The following is a 12,089-nucleotide window of genomic DNA, read 5'->3' as shown; positions in this document are numbered from 1 at the left end:
TTTGATGCAGTTAAGGTAAAGCATAGTGAGGAACTGGGTAGTGGCGCTACCAGTTTAGCTCACGGTACAATTCACAAGGACATGGGTGTGAGCCCCTGATCTCCACCTGAGGGATGAAGCTTCCTAAGTGGTGTAGGAGGGCTGCAGATGTTTCTCTGTCTCTCTCCCATTCTATCTTCCCAATTCCCTCTTGATTTCTATCCCTAGCCAATAAATTAATATTTAATTTTTTTAAATATTTATTTATTTTCCACTTTGTTGCCCTTGTTTAACATTGTTGTGGTTATTGATGTCGTTTTGTTGGATAGGACAGAGAGAAATGGAGAGAGGAGGGCAAGACAGAGATGGGGAGAGAGAGACACCTGCAGACCTGCTTCACCGCTTGTGAAGCGACTCCCCTGCTAATGGGGAGCCAGGGGCTTGAGGCGGGATTCTTATGCCGGTCCTTGCACTTTGCACCATGTGCGCTTACCCCCCTGTGCCATCACCCAACTCCCTAATTAAGTATTTTTAAAAAGATATAACACTGTTGATCTTGTGTTTCCCCCCATCTATCAAAGGGCTATAATAACTAGGGGGCTGGGTGGTGGCATACCTGGTTAAGTATACACATTACTATGTGCAAGGACTTGGGTTCAAGCCTCTGGTCCCCACATGCAGGGAGGAAGCTTCACAAATGGTAAAGCAGTGCTGCAGATGTTTTTATCCATCTCTATCTCCCTTCCCTTCTCAATTTATTTCCTATAAAATTAAAAATAAATATTTATAAAAAGGTGGGTATAGGGGGCCAGGCATTAGCACAGTGGATTAAGCACACATGGTGCAAAGTGCAAGGACCCGCATAAAGATCCTGGTTTGAACTCCTCCTCTCTGTCTTCCCTCCTCTCTTGACTTCTCCCTGTCCTGTCCAACAACAACAGCAATGGCAAGAATAACAACAACAAGGGCAACAAATTGGGGGATAAAATAGCCCCCAGGAGCAGGCACCGAGTCCCAGTGGTAACCCTACAAGCACAAAAAAAAAAAAGTGGGTATAACAAACCACAAATAAAGACTGGGAATACAGGTGGGGTAGATAGCATAATTATTATGCAAACAGACTCTCATGCCCGAGGCTCCAAAGTCCCAGGTTCAATTCCCTGCACCACCATAAACCAGAGCTGAGCAGTGCTCTGGTAAAAACAAAAACAATGGGAATGTTGAATGCTACAAAGACTATGAGAAAAACACATTTGAGTGGTTCAGGAGGTAGCACAATGGATAATCCACTGGAATCCCAACCATGAGGTCCCAAATTCAATCCCTGGCACCACATATACCAGAGTGATGTCTAGTTCTTTCTCTCTCTCCTCCTACTTTTCTCATGAATAAGTAAATTCTTTAAAAAACAAAGGAAAAGAGGGGGCCAGGCAGTAGTGCAGCAGGTTAAGTGCACCTGGCATCAGGCACAAGGACCAGCGTAGGGATCCCGGTTAGAACCCCAGCTCAAGCCTCGGCTTCTCACCTGCAGGTGTATTGCTTCACAAGCGGTGAAGCAGGTCTGCAGGTGTCTATCTTTCTCTCCCCCTCTCTGTCTTCCCCTCCTCTCTGGATTTCTCTCTGTCCCATCCAACAACAATGGCAGCAATGGCAACAACAACAATAAACAAATAACAAGGGCAACAAAAGGGAAAAATGGCCTCCAGAGCAGTGGATTCGTAGTGCATGCTCCAAGCAAGCCCCAGCAATAACCCTGGAGGCAAAAAAGAATAAAAAAAAATTTTTTTTAAGTTAAAGAAGAAAAAGAAAAACACATTTGATTGTAGATAATCTCACATGGGTAATAGCCGGCAAGTTTTGTTTTTACCAGTCTTGCCTCTTGTCTGCTGTTAAAGGGAACCAGGCACATTTTCTTTGGGTTGATCACTTTGAACTCTGTGCACTATAGGCAGGGAGGGAGACGTTAAGGAGGTAGAATCCAAACTCATGTAAAATCCATCAGATGAAGGTCAGGTCAAACACAGCTCTCCACAATTACAGAGAAGACTTGTAAAACTTCTCAGAGCTGCTTTAATAGGAGAAATGACTTCATGTTACTTTTTATGGGGGATGTGAACAGGAAGAGACATAATAAAATGGAATCCCTTGAACTAAAATTACTTTCTTTACACATGAAAAAATTTTTTCACATTAATTTTTTTTTTACAGTGCCAGTGAAACTACATTTCTGGGATCCCCCTTGGGCCTCCCCTAGCTAGATACTGAGATTTTACTATCTTATTTGCACTTGTCCCAACCCACATTTTCTTCTTACTTTGAGGGAGAAAGGAAAGGCAGACAAGGGATCAAAGGAAGGGCAATCACTGGGGTCAAGTGAAAGAACAAGGCAGACCTGAACAAGAGGAAATTTGAGAATGATACTTTTGATCACAGGGAGCAAATGTTTTCTGGATATATGGTTTCAGAGTAATAATAAAACCAGACAAAATAACTTAAAGACACACGACAAGCTCCTACACCTTATTATTTCTTGTGAGACTCAAGGACTGGGGAGAAGCAGGGGTTTCTAAGATCTAACCATTCAGCTTCTCTCAACAGTCTACAGGCTGAAACACAGCTGGTTCCAATCGCAATAAGCTAAAACAGCAACTGGTCAAAGGTGCAGAAAGAAAACTTATTTATAATAAAATTGAAAGGCAATGGATTTTCTTTACAAAAGAAACACATTATATGACACAAATCAAAACTGTAATGAAAAAATAAAATTTTCATCTAAGTATAAAATATAAGAGAAGGTTGCAGTAAATAAGAATGAACAGTTTTGATTTATTCAAAGTTTCAATCTAAAACCTCAATGAAGTCTACCACTTTTATTAGCAGGGGGACTGATGGTTCTTGAACAGAAAGAAAAACAAGGGCAAGAAATATGTCACCAGACATTGGAGAATGACCCAAACCGGTCAAGTATGCAGAAAGTTTGGTCCAATAGATCACAGATAGGCTAGAAGCCACTTTTTTTTTTTTTTTTTTTGAGAATGGTGTTTGGAATAGTTAGAGTATAAACATCTTATAGTGAAATTAAAGATGGTAAGTAAACAAACTTTGTTTACTTCAAGTCAATAATGTCTTCGTCCGAGGAGGCTGTGAGCTGAAAGGGGCTATTGCTCCAGCCTGGGCTGCCTTCTCTGTCTGCCACTGGGTCCTGCTCAGAGCTTGTGGAGTGGTAATGCCCTTCGGGATTGGCTTCAGAAGTAGAAGGACTTTCCAAGGAGTCCGATGTGATCCTAGGAAAGAGAGGTCACTGTAAAAAGCACTCCTCAACTAGACCTATTGTGCCTCACCATTTCCTGCTCATCTGAGGCTCTTACTTGTCTCCCTACAACAGCCACAGAGTCTGGGGAAGAAGTGGGGAAGTGCAGGAGTTCTTCTCTCTGCCCCGCTCATATAACTTGGGTCACAGTTTCAGACAGCCTTACCTCATGGGTTGCTATGAGGATTTATTTTTTATTTATTTTAATTTAATTTGTATTTTTTTTTATTTATAAAATGTAAACACTGACAAGACCATAGGATAAGAGGGGTTCAGTTCCACACAATTCCTGCCACTGGAACTCCATATCCCTTTCCTTCCCGTGATAGATTTCCTATTCTTTATCCCTCTGGGAGTATGGACCCAGGGGCATTATGGGGTGCAGAAGGTGGAAGGTCTGGCTTCTGTAATTGCTTCCCTACTGAACATGGGTGTTGACAAGCCAATCCATACCCCCATTTGCTATGAGGATTTAAAGGTAGTAGGGAACACGTAGGAGTGTTTATAAGGTGTTACTTGTCTTTTAAAATCATCATCATCATCATCATCTTAACCAGAACAGTACTTGGTTCTGGCTTACAGTGGTGTCAGGGACTGAACGTGGGACATCCAAGCTTCAGACATGAAAATCTAGTCCTGTTAATTTCCTCCCTCCCTCCCTTCTTTTATCTCTCTCTCTTTCTTTCTTTTTAAAGATTTCATTTTATTTATTCATGAAGAAGATAGGTGAGAAGAGACAGAAATAGAGCCAGACATCACTCTCATACATATGCTGCTGGGGATTGAATTTGGGACCTCACGCTTGCAGTGTTTTATCCACTGCACCAGGTCCCAGACCTCCTATTATTTACCTTTCTTTTTTCTTTTTAAATATTTATTTATTCCCTCTTGTTGCCCTTGTTTTTTTATTGTTGTAGTTATTATTGTTGTTGTTATTGATGTTGTTGTTGTTGGATAGGACAGAGAGACATGGAGAGAGGAGGGGAAGGCAGAGAGAGGGAGAGAAAGACACCTGCACACCTGCTTCACTGTTTTGTGAAGTGACCCCCCTGCAGGTGGGGAGCCGGGGACTTACACTGGTCCTTGCGCTTGGTGCAATGTGCACTTAACCCGCTGCGCTACTGCCTGACTCCCGTTATTTACCTTTCTAAGGTGCAAATCCAGATAGTGTCACCCTCAGTCTAAAACCTTCCCCAGGGTTCCCAGAGCCCAAGAATCAGGCTGAAAGTCCTATGCTGCTAACCCTGCTATTTTTTTTCCCAACATGCAGGATTCTCTTGTCGCCTGCAAAACTAGTTTTACCAAATTTAGGAAGCCCATTCATTTAATTTTAATGAGGGGGAGAAGATATTCTGCTTAACTCTGGCTTATTTCTAGTAGTGCTGGGGATTGAACCTGTAACCTTGGAGGCCCAGGCATGGAAAATCTTTTGCATAACCATTATGCAGTTTCCACAGCCCAGAACATGCCTATTTCCCTTCACTCTTCCTGAGCATCTTTGCTTTAACAAATCTCTTGTCAGTCTGGTGAGCAAAGAAGTCTCTTAATACATTTTAATGAGCATCTGTTGAATTTGCTAGTGAAGTTGCCCATTAGTCTGGGTTCCCCTGGCAGGTTGTACTCTTTATTTTATCTTATTTTATTTTATTTATTAATGAGAGGAATAGGAGGAGAGAGAAAGAACCAGATATCACTCTGGTATATGTGCTGCTGGGGACCAAACTCAGGACCTCATGCTTGAGAGTCCAGCACCTTATCCACTGTACCACCTCCTGAAGTACACAGGCTGTACTGCCTAGAGATCTTCAGGGCAGAGTTATAGGCTCGTTCTCAGCTGTAACTGGTTAGAGGGGCTGATCCATGGCCTCACTAGTTAGTAGAAAGGACCTGTTGGGTGGGGGTAGATAGTATAATGGTTATACAAAAAAATTCTCATGCCTGAGGACCCACAGTCCCAGGTTCAATTCCCCCCATGTCCCCACCACCACCATGAGCCAGAGCCGACCAGTTCTCTGATAAGAGAGAGAGGAAGAAAAGAAGAAAGAAAGGACCTTGTAGGCAATGCTGTCACTTGAGGAATACCACTTCTCCCACTTTACCTGTCACTGCTAGTTGATCTCACTGTCCCTGGCTTGGTGACTCCTTGGCTTTCTAACCGCTTCCTTGCTTTTGATTTAGCCTTCGGTGCTCTTTCTGGCTTGGGTCCACCTTCATCAGAGAGGCCTGGTATGTGGGGGAGAATCACAGATCAGGGAGGTGTTACCATAAAACTACCATAGAGACAGAAAAGTGATGTAGGTTGGGCTACGTCAGAAAGAAAAATGACAAAATGCTTATTTAAAAAATGATAAAATACAGAGGCTGGAGGGTGACACCCTTGGTAGAGTGCACATGTTATAATGTGTAAGGATCCAAGTTCAAGCCCTTGGTCCCCTTCTGCGGGGGGAGGGGGAGTGTAGGGGGAGCAACAATGACTTCACAGATAGTGAAGCAGTGCTGCAGGTCTCTCTCTACCTTTCCCTCCCTCTCTCTGTCTATATACAAAATAAAAATAAAATATAAAAATTAGAAAATACATATTTAAATAATTGTTTCCTTGTGAATATAAGATTTTTTTTCTGATTATGAGTTCATATATATTGCAAAACAACAAAACAGACTCCAGAAAAGACTGATAAAGGATGGAAAATTCCCCTACAATCCTACTGCAAATTCTAATGCTCTATAATTCAGAGGTGAATTTCTGAAAAGTATGGTGGCTTTAAAAATAGTATTTGGCAGCTCAAGTTTTCATAGAAAAGGCTGGGAGGGCTGAGTGGTGGTACACCTGGTTGAATGCATGTGTTAGAATGTGCAAGGACCCAGGTCCGACGCCCTTCCCTTCCATTCCCACCTGCAGGGGGAAAGCTTTGCAAGTGGGGACGAAGTGCTGCAGGTGTCTCTCTCCATTGCTATCACCCCCGCTCCCCTGCATTTCTGGCTATTTCTATTCAATAAATAAATAAAGATGATAAAAAATCATAGAAAGAGAAGAATGAGTTAAAACAGTGACACAGATATATATGTATATATATTAATATTTATTTCCTTTTGTTGCCCTTGTTTTTTTTATTGTTGTAGTTATTATTGTTGTTGTTGTTATTGATATCGTTGTTGTTTGATAGGACAGAGAGAAGTGGAGAGTGGAGGGGAAAACAGAGAGGGGGACAGAAATATAGACACCTGCAGACCTGCTTCACTGTTTCTGAAGCGGCTCCCCTACACGTGGGGAGCTGTGGTCTTGAACCGGGATCTTTACTCCAGTCCTTGTGCTTTGTGCCACGTGCGCTTAACCCACTGCGATATCACCCGACTCGCGACACAGATATTTTAATAGCACAATGAAAGGCACCAGCTTCTATTTAAAACCAATGGACTTTACCAACGTAAAGGCCTGTCCTGTCAGGAGGTCTGGTCCCACTTCTCCAGCTGTCCTGGCAACACACTGTAGGCAGGGCTGAGCTAAGATCAACCATGTTTGAGTTTTATGCCATACAGCTTCCAATTCATTTTCAAGCCAGTTCTTGATTGTTCTAACACACCACTTTTGTTTTGTTTGCATTCTTTTTTTATTTTTGCAATTCTAAACAAAACATTTAATCTTTTTATATTGTCATTATGCTTTCAGTTTTTCTGGTCTAGTATATTAAGAGAGAAAGGTACAGCATCTGTTTTACATCTGAATTATTCTTGCAGATCTGCGTCTAGGGCCTGGAGGCTTTGAGCCATGAGACCTGAACCACAACACCAATATGTAATATCATAGTAAATAGAAACTTCTGGATATAAACATAAACTATTCTCTGAGGAGTGCAGGATGTAAACTCTTGATACTTTTCCAGGAAATCATACACGTATTTTAAAAAGTTTTCTTCAGGGAGTCGGGCAGTAGTGTAGTGGGTTAAGTGCAGGTGGCGCAAAGTGCAAGGACTGACATAAGGATCCTGGTTCGAGCCCCCGGCTCCCCACCTGCAGGGGAGTCGCTTCACAGGTGGTGAGGCAGGTCTGCAGGTGTCTATCTGTCTCTCCACCTCTCTGTCTTCCCCTCCTCTCTCCATTTCTCTCTGTCCTATCCAACAACAACGACATCTATAACAACAACGATAATAACCAAATAAAACAACAAGGGCAACAAAAGAGAATAAATAAATATTTTAAAAAAGTAGTCTCCAACTGGACAGGTAGTTTTATAAGCTACTTTCTGCACTGATAAATATCGATGGCCGCAGTGTCAGTGACTAAACTACAGTGCATTCCTTGATGAGGACACACTATTATTCATTTCATATATATATTCCCTTCTGTTCTTGCTGTTTTCTTGTTGTTGTTATTGATGTCGTCGTTGTTGGATAGGACAAAGAGAAATGGAGAGAGGAGGGGAAGACAGAGAGGGGGAGAGAAAGACACCTGCAGACCTGCTTCATCACCTGGGAAATGACTCCCCTGCAGGTGGGGAGCCAGGGGCTCAAACTGGGATCCTTCTGCTGGTCCTTGCGCTTTACACCACCTGCACTTAACCTGCTGTGCACCACCCGAATCCCACTATTATTCATTTTTAAAGTCCTTAGTCAAAGGAAGGTTTCTTTCTCACTGCTTTGAGGATTAACTCTCAAAGACAAAACCAGCTCGTGTGTCTACAATGAAAATGCAACAATCGAGACTCATTACCCAGCAGTTCCCTGCGGGTCCTGCTTGCTATTTCTTTAATCTCCATGCGAGACAGGGACAAGGAATGTGTGACAGGAATGGCAGCGATGCCAAGGCCAATGGATGTGGGTGGAGTGATGACCTTGGAGACTAAGGGAGATTTCAGAGGCCGTTCAATGCTTCTGCCAACAAGGTTTCGGAGTGGAATCTTGTACAGATTTTTGGACTGAATTTCACCTGCAATATAATTGAGAAAAGAACACCATCAGACCTATAGGAAAAGATATTATTTACAAGCTCTCCACCACCAGGTTATTGCTGGGGCTCAGTGTCTGCACTACAAATCCAACACTCCCAGAAGCTATTTTTTTCCCCCTTTATATTTTTATTTGACAGGACAGAGAGAAATTGAGTGGGCAGAAGAGATAAAGATGGAGAAAGAAAGACAGACATCGGAGTCGGGCAGTAGCACAGAGGGTTAAGCGCACGTGGCACAAAGTGCAAGAACCAGCATAAGGATCCTGGTTTAAGCCCTCGACTCCCCAATTGCAGGTGGTCACTTCACAGGTGGTGAAGCAGATCTGCAGGTGTCTATCTTTCTCTCCCCCTCTCTGTCTTCCCCTCTTCTCTCGATTTCTCTCTGTCCTATCCAACAACAATGACATCAATAACAACAACACTAATAACTACAATAACAATAAAAAACAACAAGGACAACAAAAAATAAAATAAATAAATAGATTTAAAAAATTTTAAAAAAAAAGAAAGACAGACACCTGCAGACTTGCTTCATCACTTATGAAACGTTCCACCTGCAGGTGGGGAGCGGGACTTGAACCTGGGTCCTTGCGCCTGGTGATATATGCAGTTAACTAGGTGTGCCACCACCTGACCCCCCAGGAAGAACTCTGTAACAGCATCTCCCCAATGTAATGAGAAGACTTAATCTTTCTTTCTATCTCTTAAATATCTTATTTAATAATGAGAAAGGAGAGAGAGAGAAAGAACCAGACATCACACTGGTACATGTGCTGCCATTGACTGAATTTGGGACCTCATGCTTGAGAGTCCAATGCTTTATCTACTGTGCCACTTCTTGGACCACAAAAATATATAGGGTTTGACCAGTGGGCCAAATTAAAAAAAAATTATCTTTATTTATTAGTTAGAGACAGCCAGAAATTGAGAGGGAAGGGGGTGATAGAGAGGGAGGGACACCAACATTTCCTTTCCTTTTTTTTTTTTTAATTACCTTTATTTTTATTTGTGGGATAGAAACAGTCAGAAATTAAGAGGGGAGATAGAGAAGGAGAGAGACAGAGAGATACTTGCAGCCCTGCTTCATCACTCGCAAAGCTTTCCCCCTGCAGGTGAGGACTGGGGGCTCGAACCTTCATCCTTGTGCCTTATAACATGTGCACTCAACCAGGTGTGCCACTACCCAGCCCCAAGACACCAACATTTTGACTACTAACAAGGCTTTCCCCCTGTAGATGGGGATAGATAAGGGGCTTGAACCTGGGTCCTTGCACATTATAATGTGTGTACTCAACCAGGTGTACCACCACCTGGACCCCATTAATCTCTTTATTTCTTCTTCACCAAAGAGGCACTTAAATATACAGACCTTTATTTTACTTTTCTTTTTTTTATAAGTTTTAAAAAAATTTTAATTATCTTTATTTATTGGATAAAGACAATCAGAAATTGAGTGGAAGGGAGAGACAGAGAGGGAAAGAGACCTTTACTTTACAACCCTGCTTTACTACTCACAAAGCTTTCCCCCTGCAGGTAGGGACCGGGAGCTCGAACCTGGGCCCTTGAGCATTGTAACATGTGTGCTCAACCAGGTGCGCCACCACCCGGCCCCAATTTTACTTTTCTTTGGCAACTTGACAGCTGTCCTAACTGGCCTTCTTTTTTCTTTTCCAACCATTGTTCCATTTATTTATTTTAAATAATTTATTAATTTTTAACCAGACCACTGTTCAGCTCTGACTTATGGTGGTGCTGGGGATTGAAACTGGACCTTGGAGTGTTAGGCATGGAAATCTTTTGCATAGACATTATACTATCTCCCCTGCCCACAAACAATTATTTTATTTTATTTTTTAAATAATTTATTTCTTTATTGGGGAATTAATGCTTTACATTCAACAGTAAATACAATAGTTTGTACATGCATAACATTCCCCAGATTTCATTTTAACAATACAACCCCCACTATGTCATTCATCATTTTTCATGGACCTGTATTCTCCCCACCCACCCACCCACCCCAGAGTCTTTTACTTTGGTGTAATACTCCAATTCCATTTCAGGTTCGACTTGTGTTTTCTTTTCTACTCTTGTTTTTCAACTTCGGCCTGAGAGTGAGATCATCCCATATTCATCCTTCTGTTTCTGACTTATTTCACTCAACATGATTTTTTCAAGGTCCATCCAAGATCGGCTGAAAACGGTGAAGTCACCATTTTTTACAGCTGAGTAGTATTCCATTGTGTATATATTCCACAACTTGCTCAGCCACTCATCTGTTGTAGGACACCTGGGTTGTTTCCAGGTTTTGGCTATTACAAATTGTGCTGCCAAGAACATATGTGTACACAGATCTTTTTGGATGGATGTGTTGGGTTCCTTAGGATATATCCCCAGGAGGGGAATTGCAGGGTCATAGGGTAGGTCCATTTCTAGCCTTCTGAGAGTTCTCCAGACTGTTCTCCACAGAGGTTGGACCAATTTACATTCCCACCAGCAGTGCAGGAGGGTTCCTTTAACCCCACACCCTCTCCAGCATTTGCTGCTGTTCCCTTTCCTGATGTATGACATTCTCACAGGAGTGAAGTGATATCTCATTGTTGTCTTGATTTGCATTTCTCTGACAATCAGAGACTTGGAGCATTTTTTCATGTGTTTCTCGGCCTTTTGGATCTCTTCTGTGGTGAATATTCTGTCCAAGTCCTCCACCCATTTTTGGATGGGGTTATTTGTTGTCTTGTTGTTGAGTCTGGCAAGCTCTTTATATATGTTGGTTATTAAACTCTTATCTGATGTATGGCATGTAAAGATCTTCTCCCATTCTGTGAGGGGTCTCTTGGTTTGGGTAGTGGTTTCTTTTGCTGTGAAGAAGCTTTTTAATTTGATGTAGTCCCATAGGTTTATACTTGCCTTAGTCTTCCTTGTAATTGGATTTGTTTCATTGAAAATGTCTTTAAAATTTATGCGGAAAAAAGTTCTGCCAATATTTTCCTCTAAGTATCTGATAGTTTCTGGTCTAACATCCAAGTCCTTGATCCACTTGGAAGTTAATTTTGTATTTGGTGAAATACAGTGATTCAGTTTCATTCTTCTGCATGTTTCAACCCATTGTTTCCAACACCATTTGTTGAAGAGACTCTGCTTTCCCCATGTAATAGTCTGGGCCCCTTTGTCAAAGATGAGATGTCCATATGTGTGGGGCCTCATTTCTGGGCTCTCAATCCTATTCCACTGGTCAGTGTGTCTGTTCATGTTCCAGTACCAAGCAGTTTTGATGACAATGGCCCTATAATACAGTTTGAGATCTGGGAGTGTGATGCCTCCAGTTCTGTTCTTTTTTCTCAAGATTGTTTTGGCAATTCTAGGTCTTTTCTGGTTCCAGATAAACATTTGTAGCATTTGTTCTATTCTCCTAAAAAGTGTGCTTGGGATCTTGATGGGGATAGCATTAAATTTGTAGATGGGTCTGGGTAATATATTCATTTTGATGATGTTAATTCTTCCAAGCCATGAACATGGAATATCTTTCCACTTCTTTGTGTCTTTTTCAATTTCTTTGAGTAGTGACTCATAATTTTCAGTATACAAGTCTTTCACTTCTTTGGTTAGGTTTACTCCTAGATATTTTATTGTTTTTGTTGCTATAGAAAAAGGAACTGATTTCTGGATTTCAATTTCTTCTAACTTAGTGTTTGCATAGAGGAATGCCACTGACTTTTGAATGTTAATTTTATAGCCTGACACCTTACTGTATTGCCTGATGATTTCCAAAAGCTTCTTGCTGGATTCCTTAGGTTTTTCCATGGATACTATCATGTCATCTGCAAATAAGGAGAGTTTGACTTCTTCTCTTCCA

General features: G+C 41.7%; 1 protein-coding gene across 8 annotated transcripts in view; it reads right to left on the bottom strand.

The window, feature by feature from the left end:
• Positions 1–2,785: 2,785 nt before the first annotated feature.
• GARNL3 (GTPase activating Rap/RanGAP domain like 3) overlaps positions 2,786–12,089 on the bottom strand; it is a 229,909-nt gene continuing 220,605 nt past the window's right edge. For 6 of the 8 annotated variants that reach the window (XM_060200172.1, XM_060200173.1, XM_060200177.1 and 3 more), the window contains 3 exons: positions 7,997–8,212; positions 5,389–5,512; positions 2,786–3,263 (listed from right to left, as the gene is read on the bottom strand). In XM_060200172.1, the coding sequence (XP_060056155.1) occupies positions 3,086–3,263; positions 5,389–5,512; positions 7,997–8,212 (518 nt within the window). In that variant the 3' untranslated portion in view covers positions 2,786–3,085. Of the gene's footprint in view, positions 3,264–5,041; positions 5,177–5,388; positions 5,513–7,996; positions 8,213–12,089 lie in introns of those variants that run through there. The other 2 variants (XR_009552095.1, XM_060200176.1) reach the window with 2 other exon arrangements.

This window comes from Erinaceus europaeus, chromosome 10, assembly GCF_950295315.1.
Source record: "Erinaceus europaeus chromosome 10, mEriEur2.1, whole genome shotgun sequence".
Taxonomy (NCBI): Eukaryota; Metazoa; Chordata; class Mammalia; order Eulipotyphla; family Erinaceidae; genus Erinaceus; species Erinaceus europaeus.
The sequence above is the reverse complement of the archived record's forward strand: the minus strand, read 5'-3'. Positions and strand labels throughout refer to the sequence as shown.